The sequence below is a fragment of the Hirundo rustica genome, chromosome 1, assembly GCF_015227805.2.
Source record: "Hirundo rustica isolate bHirRus1 chromosome 1, bHirRus1.pri.v3, whole genome shotgun sequence".
In the NCBI taxonomy this organism is placed as follows: domain Eukaryota; kingdom Metazoa; phylum Chordata; class Aves; order Passeriformes; family Hirundinidae; genus Hirundo; species Hirundo rustica.
This window is the reverse complement of record NC_053450.1, coordinates 47,207,807-47,233,718: the sequence shown is the minus strand read 5'-3', so window position 1 is coordinate 47,233,718 and position 25,912 is coordinate 47,207,807. Positions and strand designations below refer to the sequence as shown.

The 25,912-nt window shown below is 43.6% G+C and overlaps 2 protein-coding genes across 2 annotated transcripts in view; both read left to right on the top strand.

Annotated features, from left to right (window-relative positions):
* LOC120762208 (uncharacterized) overlaps positions 1–13,847 on the top strand; it is a 63,733-nt gene extending 49,886 nt beyond the window's left edge. Inside the window, exons 3-4 of the mRNA XM_040084791.1 lie at positions 8,950–9,245; positions 10,421–13,847. Coding sequence (XP_039940725.1) covers positions 8,950–9,245; positions 10,421–10,773 — 649 coding nt within the window. The 3' untranslated portion in view covers positions 10,774–13,847. The remainder of the gene's footprint in view (positions 1–8,949; positions 9,246–10,420) is intronic.
* LOC120761631 (uncharacterized) lies at positions 11,047–25,478 on the top strand. The gene is made up of 5 exons (XM_040083500.2): positions 11,047–11,118; positions 11,673–11,797; positions 22,348–22,423; positions 22,600–22,786; positions 24,353–25,478. The coding sequence occupies exons 1-5, from the start codon at positions 11,047–11,049 to the stop codon at positions 24,817–24,819; spliced, it is 927 nt and encodes a 308-aa protein (XP_039939434.1). The 3' UTR covers positions 24,820–25,478.
* Positions 25,479–25,912: the final 434 nt, after the last annotated feature.

Here is a 25,912-nt window from a genome sequence, read left to right as displayed (position 1 = left end):
CACAGAGGAAAATGAAACCCTGGGATGAATATATTGGTCCCTGGAAGGCAATTTCTCTAAACAAATTAATACAACTCAGGCCTACCTCCTCTACATTTTGTTCCTTTTCTTGTGCAGCCTATTGATTGATTTACCTGAGGGAAGAGATTCCTCTGACTCAGATACTAAGCAAGTTCTTAAGGAAAAATATCAGCTTTAAAAAGGGAGCAGAAGAAAGAGCAGCAGTTGCAAAAATTGCTAATCTTTCATTTGCAGGAGCCACTGAACATCTGGATAGTATGAAGCTCCTTTAACCCCCTGAGTGCAGAAAGAATTAGCACCAAAGGGCAGCCCATGCTAATTCAGTGCCATTAAACTTGTATAAGCTAGAAGAATGTGATGTTATACTTCCACAGGGCCATATGGATACCACTTTGCACTTTGTATCCATCAGAGGGACTAGCAAAACTAGTTCAGTATTGTACAGTATGGCTCTTAGAAAGATAAAATAGCCCCTGTGCAATATTATACAGTATTACACATGTCTATCATATCACACCTTGGAACCAATCTACCCTTTTAACTATAGGTGGAGAGCTTGTCCGCTGACATGCAACTTTTGAGCTTCCATATTTAGAAGAGCAAAATACCAAATGTTGCAATAAAAACAGAGATTTAATTATTATTTTTTATTATTTTATTATATTTTATTATTAGCAACTCTTTCTTATTTTTTTTAAGGTACCTGGAATTTTATTAATACTGATGTCTAGAGACTTTGTTCTCAGACGAGTTTTTATCTTATGTCTCCAGCTTTAAAATAAGACTTCCTGCTTAATCTTGCTGCTCCCTTTATTCACCTTTGTCCATAACAGAGGGGAAAATGTAGCACTTCCCTTAGAGCCCTCTTCATAGCTTTCATGTAACCTTCAGTTAAGCCCTATTTCTCTCTGAATATCATTTTTCTCAATGATAAAAAGCAAATAGGCTTTGCTTTCAAAGTCAACATCTGTGCTCAACAGTAACAATATACTATAGATTTTATAGTGATTTTCATATGTAGATTTGAAACTACTTTGGCACAAAGAACAGCCGTACACAGAAGTTAAGACTGAGATTTTCTAATTTAACACCACCCCAGCCTGTCAGGGCCTGGCAGCCAAGATGCACAACCCTGAGTGATCATAACTCCTCTGCTGTGAGTCAGCATCAATGTCTTCCACTGAAGCTATTTTGCTCTTTTGCAGGTCTGACTTAGATAGGAATCATTCCTAGCAAGATCAGTCATCATGCACCTTTTAAGATATGCTTTTACCTGTTAGGAAAATTTAAAAAGATTATAAACTAGGACTGTATTTTAAACACAATAAGCAGGAAGGGGAACACAGTGGTTTACAAAAAAACCCTTACTTCAAACTACATAGAATTATGCAAAATCACAGTAATCTTTATCATCCCCTATTGCTATAGGAAGCCTCCTCACTGAAAATGTGACTGCATGGGAAGAATTCTCTGGATAATGCTTTAGAGACTCAAGGACTGCCAAACTCCAGCTCTTGGATTTCCCTGGGGCTGGGGGTTTAGGTAAGGACTCCACACTTGGATCGAGGCTCAGGATGTGCTTGTTTTCTCTCCTGCAGTGGTGAGTCAGATCAGATCCGATTCGCAGGCTCAGCCTCCCGCTGGGCAGTAAAAACACCGCTCTCCTTTTGGGTATAGTTTCCAGCTCCAAAATAAACACTGAGAGCAGCCAAGCTATGGTCAAAAAACATCTAGAATGAGCACACTGGGTTGCAAGGGGGATGTCAAGAGGCTGTCGCTTCAGACAGTGCACCCTGCCGAAACTTCTCACATGACCTTCAGCACACAGACAGGTCTCTGCTCCCGTCAAACCCAGGAGAAATGTTTGCACATTCCAGTTAATTGTGAAGCTTGGCAGTGGAGCAGCAGAAAATGACTGCAAAGCACAAAAACATCAGAGAGCTGTAGAGTGGCCTGCAAACTGAACAAGTTTAGGGGCTCTGAATTCAACACACTTAGGCCCAATTCAGAAGAAACCCTGCTAATTAAGACAGCCTAATGCCCCGAATTATAGCCCCCAAAAATCCCAAAGTTGGACGTCAATGCTATTTTTTTTAGGGAAGATAAGCCTGAAGAATACAGCCTTATTTTTTTCCCCTGGATTATTTGTGTGCTTTGTCAGACTTGCAATACAGTCCTGCCCTCTAAAGCTCTTTACAGTAACACACCTTATTGTGGTAACTTGAAAGGTAAGTCACAAATCCCTGGGGAAACCCTTCTCCTATGGCACAGGGGCTCTCAAAAATCATCTGTCAGTTGGAGCTTCCAGGCTACGCCTCCCATCCTGTAAGGCCCCTAGAGCAGGCTCTGCTACGTTAATGGGAACATCAAGGTAATTGCATTGCAAAAGCCAAATGTCTTGTTTTGAGCTATGCTTTTTCTCAGGTGAGTATCCAGATGAGATACTCAGTCCCACGAGAGTTCCTTCCCAGCACAGCTCACAGGCTTCACTGGAAGCACAGTCTTTGGTCCTGGCACACAGAGTAGATGCCTTTTTTGTGTCCGCAGACCACAGAGAACTTAGTGATTCCTTTAACAGTGAAGGAGAGTTGACATGTAAACCACAATGGGCTGCTTTTTTTTGAGTGAATGCTCCATGGACTTAATCAGACTCTGGGTTTGTCCATAACAAGTTCAATAGTTGCTATTTGCTCTTAGATACTAAGCTTCATTAAATGTAAAAGTTTCAGCTTTTGCCAGCAGTTAGTTGCATCTAGATCTATAAAGGCTGTTCTGTCTCTCTAAGACGAGACATAAAACTGAGGCCTCGACCATCTGTGGTCATTAAGGATCCCATGGCATGCTTCAAAAGGTGAAGATGGTAGCTTTTGTCTCAGGACCAAATTCTATTCTGAGTAACTAAATTCTTTCAAACCTAAAATTCACCTCCAGCTTTTAATATAAGGTACTGTGTTTTCTTAAGTGTTCATAATAGAGTGATGGACTGCTAGCTGATGGCCACATTCTACCCCAGAAATTATAGTATTATAACAGTGGATTAAATGAAGTGTGCAGGTACATGTTCGTCCTGCTGCTCACAATGTGACACAGAGCAAGCCTGTCTCAGCACCGTAACACACACACACACACACACACACACACACGAAAGCACATAGCCCAGAATTACAAGGTTTTAATTTTTACATACTTATGAAATTAAAAATTTGGTATCTTAGAGATCCTGAGCCCTTACTGATCAATAGAGAAGAGAATCCCACTGGAAAAGAAATAAGGTTGGCTGCAAAGGGAGAGTCATTCCTCCCATGTATGGAAGCTAAAAACAGTGTGTAAAACCAGAATAAATTATCTACCATTACCTCGGTGAAGTGTTTTTCATTTACTGCCCTGCTGGACGCATGTGGTGGAACATATACATGAGAAAAATAAAAAGGACTGTATTTATCTTGAATGTGCTTTGTGTCCCCTAATGCAATACATTGCACATTTAACATCCTGCCATAATGTGTTGGTTGACTTTTTTTGGAATTCTGCTGGGAAGGGAATAGAGTTAACCCCAAGATTCCTGCAATTTCAAGTGAGTGAACCCTCCTGTGTGGTTTGTGTGTTACTGCTGATGTCCTGTTCTGAGCAGAGCTGAAAGATTGTATTACCTGTTTATTTCAGAATGTGTTGCAAGTACTCAGGCATTTTAGCTCTACATATCCTTTATCTGTGGGTGGAGCATCACTGAAACAGAAGGTAAGCTCATGAAAAAATGGAGAGTCCACTTGATTAAATATGATACAATTATTTGCAGTTATATTTCTTTTAAACTCAGAAAGGTAGAATGGCAGATGGACTAATTGTAGCAGTGCATGCTGAACATTGCTTAGAGTACAGACCTCTCTCAAAAAACCTCCCCCCCAAACCTACTAAAGTTGAGAAGTCACTGCCTGCTCTTCTGTCTGCTTTTGTGGAGAGTGGAACCATACATCTAACCATTGGAAGTAATTTTTCTACGAACTTTAGTTATTGGTCATACAATAATCCTTCAGAGGGGCTATAAACTTTTGGTTCCTCTCTCTTCCAAGTTGCAAGATTGAAGTGAAACTTGGCAGTGTTCTGTTTGTTGAAATGAAAGGCCCAAGGTCAGATTCTGATCTCTCATTGGCCTTACACCTGTCAACTGACTTTGATGGTGTAAATTTTTACTTACTCCAGCATAAGCCATGACAGAATCAAACCCTGCATATGCTTTTTATCTAAAGCTGTGTTCCAGATGTGTTTATGTAGCCTGGTTTCAATAAAATGTGTGCATTTTAAGATGTAAATGGATTTTTCTTTAATTATAACCATATGCACTGTTATTAAATTTTCATTTTAAAAGTGCAGATACAGCTAGCCCGGTCATATTGAAGCATCACAATGGGTTCATTTGACCAGTGCAGCTTTCACACAGCACCCAAGCAAATGTAAGGCTCTTAAAGCTGGGAAAGACAGGACAAAACATGAGATGACACCAAAGTGTATGTGGAAAACTGTGACTTCTTGGTTTTCCTGATATTAGAGCACCACATCCCATTGAGGTATTTTCCTCTCCCCTGTTCAAGATGAGGCAATATTAAGTGCAAAGCTGGTTCAGCATATTCCTTCAAGCTGAGATACTGCTACTGAGTTCTTTTTTGCCTGCCTTTGCTACAAGTCAGCAGCCCTGCTCAGCACTCAGCTTCCTTAGAGGTTCAGGCTGTGACTGGATGCCTTGAATCCAATAAGCCCTCAAATCTAGAGTTACATGGTTAGATGGGTGTATTAGGAGAATCTGTGCCTATCTGGGGTCGGGGGTGGGGGCAGTCATGGAATGAGCATTTTCCTTCCCCCCACTTTCATCCTCTGTGCTGTGATACCACATGCTGAGGCCCCAGGAAGGAAAGGTCAGCCTGCTGCTGCCCCCAGCCCAGCTTTGTGCTCAACATCAGCAGCGGTGCCTGAGGGGACGAGACCTCCCTGATTCTCAGGATTAACGGTGCCCATTCCTGAGGGTGCCGGTACCCCCCACAGCCTTTTGTGCTTCTCCACACCTAAGGGCTGCTTCTCAGCCCTGAATGGGAAATTGATTTTTCCAACAACAGAAAGGTAGGGGCAAGTAAAAAAGTTTTGATTGATGGATTTTCCATTATAAAAAAAGGAGACAGATTTGTTAATGAATAAATGTTTAAGGAAAAGATGTCAGTGTTGATAGAGTTTTTAATTTAATCTTCCTGAAATGAAGTATTTCAGTAAAGTAAAAGAAAATTCACTTGGAAAACTTCTTTTAATTACACATCCACAGCTCCATGAAATAGGTGGCTGGTAGAATCATTATGCTTATGCTTTTTCTTAGCATATTTTGACATTATTAAATGGAAGGTTTTCCACTACTCTTCCATAAGAATTTTTTTAAGTATTATATTTATGTGTGTGTTTTGTTTATCTGTTTGGAATAACTATATTCAAATGAAATTGATTCTGAAAGTGAATTTTGTCTGCCAAACCTGATAATGATTTGGAGTTCAGTCATGCTTCTGTGGCTGTAAGGATGCTTTCTTCCCTGGACAACTGGAGAACAGACTGTGCTTCTCTCCTACTACCATAATTATTTCCTCTCCCTTTAATTTCCTTCTGGGTATGTTGGATACTTATGTTTGACTCATGTCTTCTTCAGAATACAGCTGCCAAGTGGTGATGAAGTTCAGTCATCTTGGACAAGTTAAGAATGTTTTTTCTCCTGGATTCAACTGTTGAGGACTCCTGGGTCATGTTCCGCTGAGTCCCAGTAATGCATGGTAAAAGAAGGATGCTTGCACAAAACAACTGCAACAGTCAGAGTGTTCCTGTGCTCTCTAGCAGAGGGAAAGAGTTTGATAAATAGAAAAAAAAAGTCTATTCCTGGCAGTGGAGAATGGACTCCTTCACTGTAGGACTCAGGCTTTCCCCAGACCTTCCCAGGGCTGCAGTCATGAATGCTTGGTTTGGCTGCACCGTGATGTGTTATGAAGATGTGAAAAGTGAGCTAGATGGCTGAGCTGCCCCATCTGCATTTCTTTTTCATTACAAAATTTAATAAAACCCCATGTGGTTACAATTGGAAAAAAAAAAAAAAAATCCATTAATGTTCCCAAAATGCTTCGTATCTAAAGCAAAAGGTATATTAACTTCCCATCCCCCATCTCTAGTGAACAATAAGATATACATTTTCATTGAATCAGTGAAAATCATTAAATAACTTATTACATCATCAACCCAAAACCATGCACTTTTACTTACTTTTCTAATGACTAACAAATGATGTTAACATATCAATGTCTTTATATGCATTAGGGAAGAAAGGGTGGGGCATGTAAATGTGGAATCTAAACAGAGATTCTTTTATATTTTTATATATTTTAAGTAGGGGAGGTGTTTCTATCTGGAAACCATATGTTTTGGGTTTTTTTTTTAAAACAATCTGTATGTGTGTAAAACAAAATAATTAAGTGGTATGGACAGCTACAGTGTGGGCTCTGGAGCTCTGGTGAGGTGATCTAGATATGAAGAGATGTACAGATGAAAAATCCTTTTCCTTCAGGCACAATTTCCATTATTTGGATCTTATCTGAACAGCACCAGTTCACAAAGCCCTGGATGTGTTTTCTGTGGAACAGCAGCAGAGAGGAATTACCATCAAGGGGCTTGTCAGTGTCAGTCTGGCTGATGGTACAGGGGGGAAAGGCTCACGGGCAGTTCAATGGCACCAGCGCTTTGCATGCAAGCAGAGCAAGAGTCCTTCAGCCCCAGAAACTGAAGGGCTGAGTGCAGGAGGGGTTCTCTGCATCCTCTGCACTATCAGGGGGTAACACAGAGCAGGGCAGTTTTAATTTCACCCAGTCTAAACAGAGATTGGTTTGCCACAGAAACAACATCCCTAGAACAAAATGGCACTCCCAGCTGCAGAAAAAAATGAGGCAGTCACCTTTGAAGTCATTCTCAAGCCTGCCCCATAAACAGGAAGTCTGGATGTACAGTACATCACCGGGTTCATCTTCCAGCCTGGGGGAGTTGTGTGTCATCACCTCTGCAGTGCGCCTGAACCCCGACCAGGGCTCCTGAGCCTGTGTGTGCCATGGTGCTATGTGCAGTGCTGCTGCCAAAGCACAGGACCAGCTGGTTTATTCATTTTACACAGTGCAAAAATGTTATTAAACTGCACCATACAGATAAGTACTAGAAAAATTGCTAGGTTATTTTTTTTTCACATAAAATTAGCCAATTTGCTGGTGTATGTAATTGTAAAGAATGCAAAGCATCCCATTCAAGTGATTAACCTCTTAGTTAATAAAAGCAACAATTGCATGTGTATAAATAATATAATAAAAGGAACATTCATATCAAAGTAATATAGCTCATACTATCCTGTTTCTCTCCTTAATTAGTAAATAATTCATCAATTTCTGCAATGAATTGTGCTCCCACCCACATTTCTTCATCCAATTATCATGAAATAGGAAAGCAGGAGCCTTCCTTCTTTGAAAAGAATGTGATAATGAAATTGTTCAATAGCTCTTCTCAGCTCTCTGCTAGTCTAAATTAGTACTTTCTTGGGCATACTGCTTCTTTTGTTCATGTCTTCTCTTATTCACTACATTTTTTTTCTTTTTAATTGAAGATATCTTCTATGTTAAATGTCATTTTACACTGACACACTTTAAAAGAAGTATATTCACCGTGCTTTGTTTTCAGCAGCCGCAAATGAAATTAATTCTACAGTACAGATGAATGGCACTGTTTGCTTGCCAAAATGATCCTTTCATGCTTCAGATTGTATCACACAAACAAAATTAAAAGAATGTTATAGAATACAAGATAAAAAAGAAGATGCATAAGCAAGCTTGTATTAGGATCTCAAACCCAGAAATCAGACTGTCCTGGAATGAATGTCGTGTTTAAGATTCTTTGTTACCTGATCAAATTCCATTTCTTCTGTGGGATCTTTGCAGGACTCATTGTCTGAAAGAGGGAATAACAATCCAGTGTTGTCTTTCAGCTGTTTGGTATGTCATCATGTGTTTTATGTATTTCACGACATTCAAATCCTGCTCAGAAGACAGAATTCCTCCTCTCTTTGTGGACATGTTTACGGGACACCTCACTGTAGAACTGGATTGCAAACAGTAAGGAAGAATAATTTCACAACACTGATATAAAATAAAGAGAGTGTTGTGAACTAAAGCCCACAGAAACAAAGATCCAAGGTATTCAATAATTTCAAGTCCTGAATTTGAGGCACAAAGAATCTGAACTTTCAGAACAACCCACATGCATCTATGTTGTATTCTGCTGGAATGGTTTATTCTTGCTTTCCCCATATTTCATGAGTTAATGGTTTAGCCCAGAATTTGTATACTCCCTTTTGCTCCTTATATAGTTATTCCACACCCTTTGTTCCAGCACCTTCCTTGTCCATCACCTAAACCCTGCCTAAACTCCCTGTCAGTTACTGTAAAACCTATCCCTTTTATCCAGAAAGTTCTATGTCTGTTATGTATCCTTTGAGACCCCACTGGACTCTGTACCACAATCCCTCCCACAGAGTAACCCTATTGGTTCCCAAATTCTATCATCCTACCCTCTCCTCCTCCCTAGTTATCTCCCATTGGTTAGTTGTTTATATCAACCCCTGTTACACCCCCTGCATAAAACCCCCGTGCACAGAATTGTTCCGCGTCTGTTCTTCCCTCGTGGACCCATTCACAATAAGTACGTGAGTTTACCCGAGAGGAGGTGGTCTCCTCGAATCCTTTGTCCTGGTCCTAGTGGACTGACTCCAAAGGCTCAAGGAGTGTGCCTCTGCTCTTACAGGTTCCGTGCGTCCTAAGGCTTTGCCGCGGGAGCGCGGTTCCCTGCTCTTGTGGAGACGCCGGGGTGCTGAGCTAGCCTATTCACCCCGAAAGCCTTAAGGAATCCACAGACTGGCGCCCCAAGGTGGTCGGTGTGGCCTGACGACCTGCCGTTGAGACCCCGGACCCCACGGAGAGGCTTGGATCCTCGAAGGGTCGAGGATCGAAGGAGCCTTTGGTCCACCCGCCGCCCCGGTTGCAGCAGGCTGCTTTTCGCGCGGCTGCGCTCCCGGCGAGAGAGCGACAATCGACCGCGCGGGGAGGACCGCTCTCGGATCAGGAACATCTCTCGGTTTCAGTCCGGAGTAAGCAAGGGACCCCCCAAGGGATTTGGTAAGTATAGCGGGGACCCTGGGAGATCCCTTTTTGAGAGAGGGTCGGGACGATCCTGGTGAGGATCCTCGGGGAAAAAGAAAAAAACCACCAACAAACAAACAAACAAACAAAACCACTAAAGGAAAGGGAGGGCCGTCCCTAGTGGGGAGCGAGACTACGGCGGAGCGATTCGGCAGCCGCGGCCCGTGTGCTGCGCTGTTTCGAATCTGCCGCCAGCCCGTGTGCTGCCGCCAGCCTGTGTGCTGCGCTGCTTCGAATCTGCCGCCAGCCCGTGTGCTGCCGCCAGCCTGTGTGCTGCGCTGTTTCGAATCTGCCGCCAGCCTGTGTGCTGCTGCAGCCTGTGTGCTGCACTGTTTCGAATCTGCTGCCAGCCTGTGTGCTGTCGCAGCCTGTGTGCTGCGTTGTGTCGAATCTGCCGCCAGCCTGTGTGCTGTCGCAGCCTGTGTGCTGCGTTGTGTCGAATCTGCCGCCAGCCTGTGTGCTGCGCTATTTCGAATCTGCCGCCAGCCCGTGTTCTGCCGCCAGCCTGGGTGCTGCGCTGTTTCGAATCTGCCGCCAGCCTGTGTGCTGCGCTATTTCGAATCTGCCGCCAGCCTGTGTGCTGCTGCAGCCCGTGTGCTGCGCTGTTTCGAATCTGCCGCCAGCCTGTGTGCTGCGCTATTTCGAATCTGCCGCCAGCCCGTGTGCTGCGCTGTTTCGAATCTGCCGCCAGCCCGTGTGCTGCGTTGTGTCGAATCTGCTGCCAGCCTGTGTGCTGTCGCAGCCCGTGTGCTGCGTTGTGTCGAATCTGCCGCCAGCCCGTGTGCTGTCGCAGCCCGTGTGCTGCGTTGTGTCGAATCGGCGGCAGCGTCAGCCGCGATTTGTGCTTGTGTTTGTGGCGGCTGAACCCTCACGTCAGATTTAGGGGTGTGTGTGTGCCCTTTCCGAAAATCAGTCGCGGGCGCGTTTGAAATTTTAGTTACGGAAGTTCGTTTTTGCCGAGGAAGGTGGTGGATTTTTGTTGAGCTGATGGTCAGTTTTAAACGCGGACTGGGGGCGCGCCTGTCAGCTCAAGAGCGGGGAATTCATTAACCAAGTTGCGGGAGCCCTGGAGGGTGGGGATGTTAAGTTTTCTAAAGGATTGTTAAAAAGTTTTATTCGCTGGCTTTCTTTCAATTTCCCTAAATTGGCAGTGCAGGATGTGTATTCTATTCCTTTCTGGGACCGAGTTGGGGACCTGCTCACCCGAAAGGTGGAGCAGGGAGACGCAAAAGCACCCAAATTTCTCCAACTTTGTCTTTTAATCCGTAAAGAATTAATTAACTGCGAAATGAAGAGACAGCCATCGGAAGACTTCTCGTTTCCCCTTCTCCCAAACTCTCTACCCCTGCACCGGGAGGGCTGTGCGGAGCAACCCGTGCCATGCAGCGCAGCCAGCAGAGCTGCAGTGTCCCTGGCTCACCACAGTCCACTCGGTACCTTAGCTCTGGTGGCAGTGGCCAGGCTGCCTATCATTCCCCACAGCCTTTTACTAACACCCGGTTAATAACCCAAAGGTTCGTCGTTCTGTTAGCTTTAAAGACGATCTCCCCAGTTAACAAGCTGGTCTCCGAAGGACACAAAATGGTGGGGACCGCGTGCTGGACCCTCCATTTTGTCCTGCTCCTTCTCCCTCACCCGTTTTCCCGCTCTCCCACCCCTTCCGTTCCCCCGACCCTCCCAACCCCTTCCTTCCCCAAGTCTCCGCCTCCTTTTTCTCGCCGCCCTGCCACCCCCCTCCCCCCCCGCCGACTTCCGGTTCCCACGGTGGTGTGGCCGGATGTGGGGGACCCGAACCCGGAAGAGGATGAGCTGCCTCTTGCAGCACCTGTTACTCACTCCGGCAGAGGGGGTAAGAACCGTGGGTGGAAGGCGATTGCCTACCAAACCAAGAGGGAGCTCTGCAAAACTCAGAAGGAGTTCGGCCGCGGCAGTGAGATGTTCAGAGGGACGCTCGATGCTGCTTTAACATCATATGACCTTGTACCGGCTGCTTTCAGGGACCTGTTCTGGTGCATTTTAATTTGACTGGAGTTCTTCCTCTGGGAGGCTAACTGGGGGAGATTCCTGAAATCACTCTTGTCTGAGCTGAAAAACACTGCAGAGGTCTCAATTGATGACGATGGCAATCTTAAAACATTAGAACATCTCGAGGGCTCGGGGAGGTGGATGGACCCAGAAGAGCAGGCATGCATTCTTCCCAAGTTTATAATAACAAGGCTGGGGGCAATGGCAGTGAAAGCATTTCATTAGTTATCGGAACTGGAGCTGGAAGGCAGGTATGTGAACATAAAACAACTTCCCTTTGAGGGTTTTTTACAGTTTGTTGAGAGGCTGTGTGAGCAGGTAGAGCGACAGATGGATGATCCGATGGCGCAGGCGGAAATCCTCAAGGAAATGGCCTAGAATAATGCCAATGAGGCCTGCAGCCGGGTGAGCCTGGGGCTGCCTGTGGATCCTCCATCCACGCTCAAGCAAATCATCGTGGCCTGCACCAAGAAAGCAGATAGGTACCACAACCAGGAGAGGAGGTATGTTCCAGTGAAACCCAGGACAGCTGCAGCAGCCACACCCACACCAGCCAAGTGACCACTGCCTGCTCAAGCCAAATGCTTCAAGTATGGGAAGCTTGGGCACTTTGCGAAGGACTGTTTAACACATCAGCAACAGAGGAACCACTGGGGATCTTATAAGGGAGGGGGGAATCACAGGTCACAACAGAAGGACCAACAGCAAAAAAAAGAAAGCTATGAGCGCGAGACTGTACCGCGCCATGACACAAATAAGGTGGGCTCAGCAAAGGAAACACCTTTCCATAAAACAAAAAAAAGGGAGGGAGGGAGACAGGGTGAGGCACAGCACAAAAATAATAATGAAGGACGCTCTAAAACACCGGACTTCGATCTAAAAAATAACCACACAAAGACCCCTTACCCTGGTGGGGATCCACATGCGTTATAGGATTTGGTTTAGCAGCCTCGCAAGCCTGCTAGGCTTGTGACTGTCAAGGGCCCCTCATTTCAGGTTTCTCTGCAAAGAGCTTTTTACTATCAACTTTTTGAACTGTGCCTTTGAGAATATGTGTACTCCAGTCATCCAGCACTTTAGCAGCAGTGAAAAGTATAAATTAGCGCCCCGTCCTCCAGTCCTGATTAAAGATCGCGAGACATGGGAGACCAAAGGCCCATTTGAACTGGTCACCTGGGAACGTGGATACATGTGCATATCCTCCCCCACAGGCCCACAATGGATTCCCCAAAAATGGGTCAAACTCTATATACCAAAAAATGCTGGGGTGAGGGAAGAAAATGATGAGCAAGTCACAGTGGCCTCTAAGAGGAGGCGCCGCAAGGAGGAGGAAGAAACCGTGCAAACCTCTGTCTCACCTGTTCAAACCCTGAAAAACTGTTACCCAGTCTAATAATTCTTGTGTTTATTTTATGCAGAGAGTTAATCTCCCAAGATCCATACCACCATGCACTTCATCCTTGTGCTGATTCTTATCTCCATGTTGAGCTGTCACATCGCTGTGTGGATTGTCCCTCAACCCAGGCAGAATGTGTGGGTCACACTGGCACAAGCCCTCAACCCCAAAACTGAGCAGCCATTGATTACTTCCTGCTACTGCATGGGCATGAGTGCCAAGAATTTGAGGGATGGTGCTGTATGAGCTTGTCATCAAAAGCACCCAACATCCACACAGTGCTCTGGGAGATGGGGTCGATGATCGATCAAATCAAGCAAGAAACCGGAGACTGGTTTAATCTCCATGATGGGACTGTCAGGATGGTTAACTTCTCTTCCTAAGACTGTTCTGTTACTTTTTATTGTTCTTACTATGTTAATGTTTTGGATTTTCTGTTGTTTCATTTTAAAGACCATTAAGAGTTTAGTTTTTCCTCCGCTGAAGTAAATCAAATTGAAAATGTAGAACCAAGTTGCCCTGATTGGCCATCTAATCAGGATTGGTGGGCAGATCAGTATCCCAGGTCTGAGTACCTGCAATGCCCATCCTTCTAATTTATTAAACAAAGAAGGAGGAGATGTTGTATTCTGTTGGAATGGTTTATTCTTGCTTTCCCCATATTTCATGAGTTAACGGTTTAGCCCAGAATTTGTATACTCCCTTTTGCTCCTTACATAGTTATTCCACACCCTTTGTTCCAGCACCTTCCTTGTTCATCACCTAAACCCTGCCTAAACTCCCTGTCAGTTACTGTAAAACCTGTCCCTTTTATCCAGAAAGTTCTATGTCTGTTATGTATCCTTTGAGACCCCACTGGACTCTGTACCACAATCCCTCCCACAGAGTAACCCTATTGGTTTCCTAAATTCGATCATCCTCCCCTCTCCTCCTCCCTAGTTATCTCCCATTGGTTAGTTGTTTATATCAACCCCTGTTACACCCCCTACATAAAACCCCGTACAGAGAATTGCTCCGCACCTGTTCTTCCCTCGTGTACCCATTCACAATAAACAGGTGGGTTTACCTGAGAGGAGAAGGTTTCCTTGAATCCTTCATCCTGGTCCTAGTGGACTGACTCCAAAGGCTCAAGGAGTGTGCTTCTGCTCTTGCAGGTTCCATGTGTCCTAAGCACAGTTCCCCACTCGTGTGGAGATGCCGGGGTGCTGAGCTAGCCTATTCAGCCATAAGGAATCCACACATCTGTGCATATGAATACGTATGACTCTTTCATATTAGGTGTGTACATAGGAGAGTAGGTATTACGCATGTATTACACAAAGCACAGCAGTTATTTATTAAGGTCCTCAACAGCTCTGAGTGTTCCGGTATTTCCAGTGAGACAGCAAAACAAAGGACCCGTGAGAACAACTGCCACTTAGACAGGGTGCTGGTGCCTTGCTGGAAATCCACTGTGATCATGAAAGAGCTCCCACGAGCTTGCATTGAGTCTCTACCCAGCTCCAACCTATCCATGCCAGGAATTTGAAAACTTTGAGAAAATGCTGCTTGATCTTTGTGTGGACCACGCCTAATGGGAACCAGAGCTTGAGACATGAAGGTCTTAAAATCTAACACTCCACAATCTTGATCCTTCGTGTTTTGAAGGGTCTGCATGGTGAATCACCTCCTTTTGGAAAGGTCACACTATGCCAAATATCAGATCCCTGTTTTGAAGCACAAGGCCTTCAAAAGCCTCAGAGTAAAGACTACCAGAATTTTAAATTTGGAAAGAACAATACTCTTGCTGGTTTTCTAAAGTAGATTGGAAAACACCAGAAAAAAATTGGCAAAAAATATTTTTAAAACCAGTCAGCTTGGGTAGACACCTGGAATTGAAAACTTCAGCAAAAATGCCTGGGTAGGAGAAGTTAATAAGCACGCACTTTTGTTTTAATAGAACTACATAACATGTGAGGCCACCAGCTTTGCTTATTTTAAGGTCATTATGAAAAGTATATTTAGGGAGCTATATTACTATTTGATTTATTTTTCCATGTGGGAAGGTAAATTTCACTATAGAAATAAAATGATGAAAAAGTATAAGCTAGTCTGTTGTTGCTTTTTAACCTTTTTGTGTAAGCATACTAATACTTAATGCATTTTAAGTAATACTTGGAGCATTATGAAACAAGTTTTTTCCAGAAAGAAAAAGACAAAATCTGCTTAAATTTGCCTACTAGGGATGCACTTACTAGTGAATACCGATACTCAAACCTCTTCTTGAAGATTCTGAGACTACCATGCTGCATGATTTAAACACAAAAGCCTCTGCAAGGATTAGAAGAGACAGATTGTCCTCTTCACTCTCTCAGTGGTGTCAGCTTTATTTTTTCTTGTTTTAAAAAGAAATCTCTTAGGGTTATGACAGGAAAGAAAACCTGAAAAATATGACCCCCAAATGTCATCAGTGGTATCCACCTGAACAAATAGCCATACACCCTGAACTTCCACACTCAGGCTGCTGAGTTCAAAGGCTGCTAAATCAGATGCCACTTGTGTGCTTTTTTAAGTGAAGTTTTTATTGCTCCTTAAAGCAAAGGTCTCCTCTTACAAAGATCTGTGTTACGTACTTTGATTGACTATGCGCATGGATAAACTTTAATTGTAGCACAGAGGTGCTGAAGTGAGGAATTAAGAAGTCAGATGTCTGTGCCTGATGACATAAGTCCAGAAGCAGGCACTCCAAGAAGGGCACACAACAGCACTTCAAGGAAATCAAAGGTGTGGTTGATACTGAGGTGTCATTGTGAGGAAAAACAGACTTAGTTTTCGTCTAGCTATGGCAGCGTGGAACTCTGTTTTGAAAGCATCAGGTTCTAATATATTATTTTTGTAAAGGCTGTGAGTAACTTTTCCAGTGTGGAAGACTGTGTCCAGTTCTTCAGCAATTCTGGTGACACAAGGTTTGGTAGAGAATTTTATCCTGTTTGGTTTTTTCTCTGTTGGCTTCAGGCAAAGATCGTTTTCATCACAAAGCAGTGCTCAGTCTCTCAGGACAAAGGCAATGCCAGTTTTCATGGTGCTGTGTATTTCTTGTAAGCAGAATCAGGCTTGTAGTTCTCTGAACTGTTAACTCTGAAAAAATCAGTTACCCTGACTTCCCCAAGTGAAATGGCACCATTGAAAAAAAAGCAAACATAAAATGGAAGCTTTCACAATACCAAAAGATGATGTGCTGGAAGACTTGCTACATTGTCTTACTACAAGAAAACAATATTAAAGATTGTTTTTTAATAAGCCTATGACTCCTCCCCCCAAATAGTTGGGTCTAAAGCCTGGTAAATCAGATATTACTCACCAGACAACCAAAAGCTTTAGTCAAAGGAATTTAAAGATGTGTTAATTAGTCAAAAGAGAGAGTCCATACAGTCTTGTAAATATTATAGGAGAAATCTATTAACTTGAGTGAGCAGTTATTAATTGAAAACACTGTATAAGGGCTACAGAGTTCACAGAAAGTGCATTTCACTTGCTATTAAAGCCTGTGTATATGCAAATTCAGTAGCTATCTGATCAGCTTGCACTCTGCTATGGTGCCTGGCTGTGGATAATTGGAAAACATTCTCACAAGTTGGCTGCATCTACCCACAAAGCTGTTACCTGCTGCCTGGGTATGAAGTGTAAAATCACAGGCAAGGGGGTGCTGGGCTTCAGTAGCAGCCTAGAAAGCCTCCACTAAACACTGAGGGAAGGTCTTCTGGGACAGATTTCCTTCCGTCTGTCTTCCTCGGGAAAGAGGCTGTGCCAAGATGCTGGAGCCTTGTGCTAGAGTTTGGCTCCTTTCTTGAGTCTGGTTCACACCTGCTTGGGTTTCTTTCCTGTGGGAGCTGGAGTATGAGGGACCTCGTTAGGCTCATCTGGGGCGAGCACCTGGCCCTGGGAACTCGCAGGCCATCCTGGGTGCTCCTCAAATGAGACTAAGGTGGCTACCAAGGAAAGTGGCCTCTTAACCATGCTCATTTCACCAGTGGCATCTCTAGGGAGCTAAAGGCATCCCTCAGCCAGCTTCCTTCCGCATTCACGAAGTACCTGCTGCCTTGCTTCTGTTCTGAATGACACCCAGAACAGCCTTTGCCAGTTAAAGGTGAAGAGTAAACAAATAGTCAATTACAATCATTAATTCTAAACCCTCCTGTGGCCCACCCTGTAGCCCTGTGCCACCCTTACCTCCCATTGTCTCTTTTTCCTTGTCCCCAAACAGCAGGTACTAACCTTTGCTGTCTTTTCAAGGGACTCTCAGGGGCTGGCAGACAACAGGCAGCTTCACAAGAGTCAAGGGACTCTGAGGGGCTGGCAGACAACAGGCAGCTTCACAAGAGACAAGCCCTCCCAGGGAGATGTCTGGATGCTTTTCTGCAGCAAAATTCACTGAGTTTATTTCCTAACAGTCCCTTGTAGCCCTGCAGTAACTTGTGAGGGTGTCTGAGCTTGAAGGGCTGGATTCCCCTAAACTGCACTGGCTGAGTCACCAGGGAGGTGCCTGTGAAGTCTCCATGAAGCCAGGGCAGGAAGAAAAGCCTTAGGCAGCCTTTTAGATATATCAGTGGACCTGAAATGGCTCCTGAAGAAGCCACTCTCTGACTCCTATTTCTTGCCTGTACAGAGACCAAGATACCTGCACGCCTAAATTTGTGGCCTTCCGTTAACTGGGCTTAATAACAATTCCTCCTGCTCCCCATTCAGCTGAGCCCTCCTGTAGCAACCATGAAGTTCAGGAGTGACCAAACAGTAGTTTCCCTACCTTTTCATAGGAGCAATAGTAGTCCTAATTCATAAGGATTTTCTAAAGCCTCCCACTCTTCCTGCAAAGGCAGAAGCTCCTGCTCCCATTGTGCCCACCAGAATGTGCCTCTGCAGCACAGGGTTTCTTGGTGGCTGGAAGCATATGGCTCTGGCTGCACCAATGGCCGTGTTGTGATCATCACATCTGTGTGTGCACACGTATTCCTGGAAGCACTCTGGATGCTCCTTGCTTGACAGAATAAACCAAGTGTATGAAGAGGGAGGGTAGCATCACAGCTTTTCCACTCCAGTGACTTCAGTATTAAATTTGATTTCCTTTACTTTCCCCATCACCGAGATCCACATACCAGGTCTCCAGACAAATCAAGTGGCTGAACGGGCGGTTAAAATCCTGGCTTTACTTCTGGGGCAGCATCAGATTTCCCCATCTTTACTGGGCCAATCAGTGAGTATCAAGGCTATGGTCCTCCCAGATCCTGGCCCAGATAGGAGCCAGCCTCATCTGTGGTGTAAATGTTACAATCCCAAACCAGACTGCAGCTGCTCAAATGCCACATTCTTGTGAAGTCCTGACCAGCTAAAGGCCAGGTCATACACCCATGCATGATCTTAACCACCCATGGATACAGCCAGTAAGGGCTGGTAGGAATGTACTCCCTTTTGATGACAACATATGGCAAGTATGATCTTCCATAGCCCAAGAGTAAAGCCATAGTGTTTCTAATTCAGAACCAACCTGAAGTACGCTCTTGAACTTGAGGTACCTTTTGTGGTGTGCACAGCTTCCTCCTCCAAGGATTCTCTTGGGAGTCTGTACCCATCAGCCTCCTACAAACGTCAGCCCTTTGCTCTCCATCAGACATGCTGCAGGTATGAGTATTTGACCATGCACTTGATGTATTTATTTCAGATTTCCCAAATTTGGAACAGGGACTACTTGAGCAGATGAATCTAGGGAATGTTGAGAGCGCATCTTAGTTATCCTGGAACTGATTCAAAATTCTGAAGAAGCACTACACTGGGTTACCTCAGATCCAAACCTGGTTTCACAATCATCAGCCTTCTTATTATATTCATTCATCAGAAAGTAGAAGGTGTTACAGTTCAGTACAGTCATAAACACATCATTACCAACGGAAAATTGTGTTGGCAGTTTTTTTAATACCCAGCCAAATATACAGAAATTGAAAGGTCAGCTATGCAGACACTGGTTTTACATCTGCGCATTAATTACAATACAGTTGTCTTTTGTTATTCATTTCATCTGCTCAATATGTACCAAACTGAGAAGAAAGAGGAACTACAGAAAGACAGAAAAGGGATGCCAGGGCAATCTATGAAAGGGACTAGTCCTCCTTTTTTGGATCACACACTGGAAAAGATTCAAAACTAGCCAGTTGATGGGAATGGGAAAAACAAAGAGAAATGTATCCCATGTCAGCTACAGCTTTTTTTATAAGGCTTTCAGAGGTCTGCACTAGAATAGTTCAGTGGGCTCGGATTCTTGGTCAACCCTTACAATGTGGATTTTCCCAAGCACAGTCTGTGTGTTCAGGCACTCTGGTGTGTTAGCTTCTTCTAAGTATACAGCTATGGTCCTGATTTTAATTAGTCAAAAATTTTTTTTCATTAAACAGCATGACACACGTGCACTTTTTGGGGGTTACCTGCCCTCATGCGGCACTGGAAAGTGTGAGAGAATAGTGAACAATGTCATCAGAAAATTCAGAACATCAATTTTTATTCATGTGTGGATTGAACACTTTTGGTAATGATAGTATCTGAAAAACAGACAGCATAATGTAAAATACGGTTAAGAGACTGAGTACTACTTTCCTGATTCTAGCCTGCACTATTCCTCTTCCAGATATATTGTGACTGTATATTTACCTGAAAGTGCAGTGCCCAGATATCTTAGGCAAAAGGATTTCCACTGTCAAAGATGCACCACAAAATATGTCAAAACCTTGTTATTCTCTTCCCAGAACAAGAAAGATGAATGCTGTGAAAGAATCGTAGAACAGGACACAGCCTCCCCAGGGAACACACAGTAATGAGCATGAGCACTGCAATTAGACTCGCCAACTTGAATTACCAAAGCCTCCCAGCTAGGCCAACTTTCTTCAGCTCCATATAGTGCCTCATGGTGTTGAGTTGTGGGAGTCCCCATTAGCATCCACCTAGTTAAACGCTTCTAGTCACAGGAGCTTTGTTCAAGTGAGGAGAGCTTGCTGCTGAGCTATGGATCCCTAAAACCCCTGATCCAGGGGCCTCCAGGATTGTCCACAAAATCACAGCACTACAAAAGAGAAAAAAGTTGCAATTAATAATTGTAACTTCAAAACTTAAATCTTCAGATGATTAATACAAAGTTAATTCTCCATGGTTTATAAAATATATTTCATTATATAAGTATGAAAAATAAGTTGCGCAGAATAAGCTGTATAGCAAGTCTTGTACCAGAAGGACTTCTCCTTTCTGGTCTTTTAGGATTACCCAATGAAATGACTTTGGTGATTGCTTCGGTAGTCATTTCATAGGGAAGCTCAGCCATTTGGTATATACTGGTATTGACTTGTAGGAACATGAAAGGGAAATGGCAATGAGCTAGAACCTGCTCTTTGGCAAGTAGTTCAATAGACCTGAAACTGCTCTTGTCTCTTTCAAACTATCCTGCAGGAACCTCAGATAAAACATCAAATTGAGAATGAATACAGATTGGGTTGTGCATTTGTAGCACTCCGGTCAAGATCAAATTAGTATGGATTTTCTTTAATCCTTTGATCTATGTTGCCATGCAAGGGTGCAGGCATTTACCATGAGAAAGGTGGACTATCATGTTAAAAGTTTTCCTTGTGCTTTTCATTGGTGTAGTAGTTTCAGCTCATTGCAGAGCCTCACAAGAGCTGCACTGGTATCAGCCTAACAGGAGGTGCTTAGTCAGTGAGCTGCATTTTAGAGTTTCCCCTTGGTGGGGTTCCTGCAGGTCACGAAATAATATTAACTGTATGTACACAAGCAATAACATGACGGTGTTCTCTGTAGGTTGCAACTGCCCATATGCTCTACATTGTGCTATTTTAGTTAGCATACTTTTTATTCTTTTAAGGGATGGGCTGAATCCTGGTTAGATACTTCCTTGTGTATTATTACAAACAGGTTTGGGGTAGTTAAGAGTTTCTTGGAGTAACTGATTACTAATTTGCTGCAAAATTAAGTGACCACACAAGAAACTTCTGTTTAGCTGCAAAAGCATGACTAAACAACAAGGAAGGATTTGGACCTTGCATGCTTCCCTTACCTGCTGCTAACGGAGAGATGTGTCAGAAGCAGGTAGCAGCTCTGTGATGCCAGTACATCTTTATATGCCGTTCACATTCCATTGCAACATGTCACGTTTGATATGGCATAATGCAATGTGACTAATTTAATCAGACGTGAAGTGCACTACAGCAACGCATCAAGTCTGAAAATTTGGGGGAAAAAAAAAAAAAAAAGTTGGAGGAAAAAACAAAGCTTTCTCCGATCCATGGTTGGATTATTTTTCTCAGCTGGAGGGCTTCATTTTCTGAGCTTGGCCTTTTCTGTTCTGACCTTCTAGCCAAGGGCATGTGCCAGGAGGCTTGTATTTCCCAAAGGCAGTGACACAGTCTATTAGGTCATATGAGCTGGATCATCAAGCCTTTGTCCACCTCAACTTCTGGGCCACCATTCCTTACCCACCCCCACGTCCCCCAGCACTAACTCATGATACGATGCCCTTGCCTTTGACAGGTCAGGAGGGGAAAAAGCATTTTATTGCTGAACACGTACATAGCAGAGCCCAGAAATGAAGCGAGCTTTCTGTGGTCTGGTGCTAGTCACTTAGGAAGTCTGCATTTAATTAGCTACTTCTGAAATATGACAAGGAGAAAGCACAAGATTTACCAGTCTGGTTGCATTTCTAACCCAGGGCTCAGCATTGTTTTGTTTTAAGGTGATGATTATAATCATAAATATCAAAACAGCCCATGTCCACAGGAAGTTCATCAAGTTTTCAGTACCTTTGGAAAGCGTATCCACCCTCCTCCACTCTGGACTATCTCTTAGCCTGGAGGTGTGTGGATGGACAGGCTGCCATGCACAGACAGTAGCAACGCTGCCCTTTAAAACACCGAGTGACAAGTGACTTGGAGATGACTCTTCCTTTAATTTACTTCTTTATTTTAGAGCTGCCTCTTTGTACGTTACCAAGGATATGGAAAGCAGTGCAAATAGTAATTTCCTCTTCTTCACTATAGGCCTGAGGTCTCTGTTGGTTGTGTTGTGGTCCTCAAAGAGTTGTGAGAAGGTCTCAGAGAAATTCACAAAGTGCTAGAAGAAACCTGAGAAACACTTAAGCTAGTGAAAATCCATGAGCTGGTTGAACCTAAGTTGGGGGCTGTACAAGGCTCAGGTGGTCCAGAAGGAAGACTGTATTTTCACGAGATCTGGGAGTTAGTGCCACCTGGAAGAGAGGAAGTACCTACTCCAGTTACTGTGGTAGACACTTCCACAGAATAAGACTGAAGGAAAATCTTAAAAAACAGTATGATGAAACATGCTTATATGTTACAAAGCAGTACAAACGGTTTATTTTGCCCTTGTCCCTGTGCTGAGCATACCTCAGCCAAATGAGAGGTTTACCCTTACTACTTTGTCTTTTTGAGGACCAAGGTGATGTTTTACTCCTTTAAGACCCAAACATCATAGACAGGTTTTGTGGGCCCTCTTCTCATTTCATTAGGCCTTGAAAGGCTTTGCTGATTACAAATGAGAAGATGCTGTGTTAGCTCCTCCTCCAGTGGTTTGTTTGCTTCTTATAGCCCTGGTCTTCTCCCCTTCCTCTATCAGTGGAGTTATCACTGTGTTCCTACCTAGGAGTAAAGAAAGGAGGCACTTCCACAAAGAAGCAAGACTGAATTGCAAGGTAAGGTCTGGTCATGCTGGAAAAGGTTTGCTGGTGTTGATTTAGCCTCAAGGCTTTATAATGTATGAGGTAAATGTGTGCTTTTTATAGCTCCTGGACTCTGTTTCCCATTTTCTTGTGAAACCAGTGACTTTATGATAGGTCCCCTGCTTGTTGACCTTTACTCTTAGCTTTAGGTGGACCCCATTGAAATGGCTCAACAGACGAACCCAAGAGCCCTGAGTTCCCCTTGGGTGGAAAGGGTTGAACCAGACAGCCAAACCCAGCCGCCTGCCAGACCTCGGCCAGTTAGATCCCGGAGAAGAAGGCAGAGACAGACAGCTCCTGCATCTCGAGGAGGAGATGAGCCTAGGACCTTTCAAGGTGATCTGTGAGAAAGGGGTAGCTTTATTGGGCGAGGATGGGGATGAATGCTGCTGAGTTTTAGTTGCTATTCCTTGTTTTGCCTTGTCTGTGTGCATGTAGGAAACTTCCTTGAAATAAGGGTTTAAAAGTAAAAGAGCTTTAGGTAACACTCCTATGGCTGTCCTGTTAGTGTTTTCAGAGTTGCTGTTTTCTGGCCTTCATGTTTTTTTTCTTGTGTCCTTGTTCTAGCTCTCTTTTTCCAAGGGCTAAAACCTCCTGTTTACTTACAAAGAAAACAGATAAATGTCATCTTAGAGTGCTTACTCTAGAATTCCTTCTCTTACATGAGATATGTCTGGCTTTGAAATTTAACTCAAGGCATCTCTATACAGTGCTTGGAGTTAAGGCTGGTTCCCTATGGTTTGAGTGGAGTTACTTGCCAGCCACAGCAATGTTACTTTCCCACTGTGCAGATTAGCTGTGCAGCTCACCAAGAGCAAATATCATGTAGGATCTACTGAGTTTACACCTACCCAGTGTGACTTGGAGAAGGAGTGGCACAGTCATTTTCCTACTGGTTTTTATCCTGAAGAAGCCAAATGCTTCTTTGCAGCAGAACTGTAAGGCAAGGATTGCTGCCAGGTGTCTTTGTTGCAATAGGTAGGTAGCTAGTTTCCAGACCCTATAGCCAGACTACGTGTTCAGGAGGTCTCCTAAATTGTAGAGGTGTTTGTCATGCAGACCTCCTCTCATGAGGAGGTGATCTTCCTGGCCAGCTCAGGGAGAGCTCCAAATACCCTTCTGTGCTTGCTGTTCAGAGTGGTGGGAGTTCCTATAGCCTGGGAGCAGGTTTGATTGTGTAACACAAACCTTTTTCAAAGGCCACAGCTGGGCCTTGATAAGGATTGGTCTAGGAAGGTTGTGTAGCAATATTTCAAGGTCAAAACTCCCTTTCCTTAGTACTTCTGAAATGATAGAAAGACCACAAAGAAATAGAAACTGAAAACTGGTGTATTGGAGGGGTGGAAGGTGTGAGAGAGGCAGAGGTGATGAAAAGGGTCAGGTGTAAATCAAGTGAGTTAAGCTCTTGAATGAAAGACAAAATAAAGTATTGAAGATCAAAAAAGGTTTGTAGTTAGGTTTTCCTTCAAATTTTCTTTTTTTTTTTTTTTCCTCTAAGTTAGTGTGCTAGATGGATTGCAGGGCTGTTGTATTGGTTTGTATGGAGCTGGGAGAAGACTGAATCAAGAGCATTGTGGTCATTGTCTCTGGCTTTAGTTCTACCCTTAGTTAACCAGAGCATGAGGTTTCTCTGCTCTTACTGGAAAGACAGGAAGGGCTGTTTTCATTAACAGTAGAGGCTGGCAAAATGGAGTGAGTTAATTTTTAAATCTGACCTTGGAAAAATGATGCTAAATCTTGTGATAAACAATTTATGACCTCAAAGGCTGGGGGGGAGTGGTATGAGACACCTCCAGAATATTGTGATTAGGTGATGTACAGACAATCAGACACAAGCTTTTTCTGGGTTTTGGATCTTTTGCTTTGTTCAGCTTGATCTAACCTTACTAATTTCCTCTGCAGTCTACAAATTTAGCAGTCGTGCCCCACCTGTGAGTGCGCATAATGGTGGAAGCTCTCAGATTCCTGCACTGCCTGATGATGGAAATGTTATGGGAATGATGGCTAGGTCTGCCAGATACTGGGTGAGGCGAGAAACTCCTCGATGCTGGGTCAGAGGCTGTACTTGTGCTTGTTCAGAGACTGAACTAGAAGAAGTTCATCTTCCTAGGAGCCGGCTGTTGCCAAGTGATCTAGATGAAGACCACAGCTCAACCTCTTTGACAAGAGGGGGATTATTTTCAAGGGATGAAGACAATGATGGCAGCGTTGGGGACACTGCGACAGCCAGCTCTTGGGCTGGTGTTAGAAGTGATGATGGTCCCAGGAGTTTTGCGGAGGAGTATGCACTGGTTCCCTTAAGCAGACGAAAGCAATATACTGCCCAGACTTTTCATGAGGCGGTAGAAAGATTTTTAAGAGGGTTCTGAGCTTTGGCACATCTGCTTTGAATTTGGGAGCCAAATCTGTGGAGATGCAAATGCCTGTCATCATGTGAACAGTTTACTGTAATACAGGCTGAAGCCTGCAGGAAAGCCATGAAGGCTTAAATAGAGTAAAGCTCAGTATATTGCTCTTAGATTGACAGACAACTAGACAGTTATTTGCATTCCAGTTTTGTCTCCTTCATTTGTGTTGCTGCCTTCATCAGGAGCTTAAAAACCTTTAGTAATCATAAAGCATTTAAAATGGAGAAATTACTTTGATTCTGAGCTAATGTAATGACTATTTCTTCCTCAGTTTTAAGAGGTAGAGGCAAAATGCAGAGTCTCTAGTAACTTCTTTAAGGATATTTGAAATTCAAAGCCTTTGTTTATGCCAGTGTTTTATTTCACTAAATGCTTTAATTTACCCTATAGAGGCCTAGAGCTTTTGGTATTTTTTTGTGTGTGTTTTTTCTTTTAACTTGATCTAAATCTAAAAATCATACTGCATATATTTGATTATTCGTATAGCAGTTATGTATGATAATGTGAGATAGCTGGAGCACAACCTGCTTAAAAAATCTCACACCCTTTGGTTGTTAACTTGTTATGTGAATTAAAAATTAAAATAAAAATAAAAAATGTCTTCTGAGGAACCTACCAAATTTTTCAGTTCTTTTTTTGAGATGGAGTGCAGCTGAAAATAATGATCTGGATTTCTCAGCTGAGAAATTCTGGCTTAGCCATTTTTCATTTATTTAGTTAGGGGCTAGGTTTTAGGAGTATGTACCTTAGCCCAGCAGTAAAATGCTAGTGTGTGATTACTGAAAAATAGCTATACTTTGGGAACCTGATCTGTGAGGATCATTGAAGTCTAACTCCTGGGCCCCACAAGTCTTACTAGGTGCCAAATGCTTCTTGAACTCTGTCAGACTGGTTCTGTGACCACTTCCCTGGGGAGCCTCTTCCAGTGCTCAAGCACCCTCTAGGTGAAAAACCTTTTCCTGTATCTAACCTAAATGTCTCCTCACATAACTTCATGCTGTTCCCTCAGCTCCTGAGACTGGTGACCAGAGAGAAGGGCTATGGACTGCTTTGA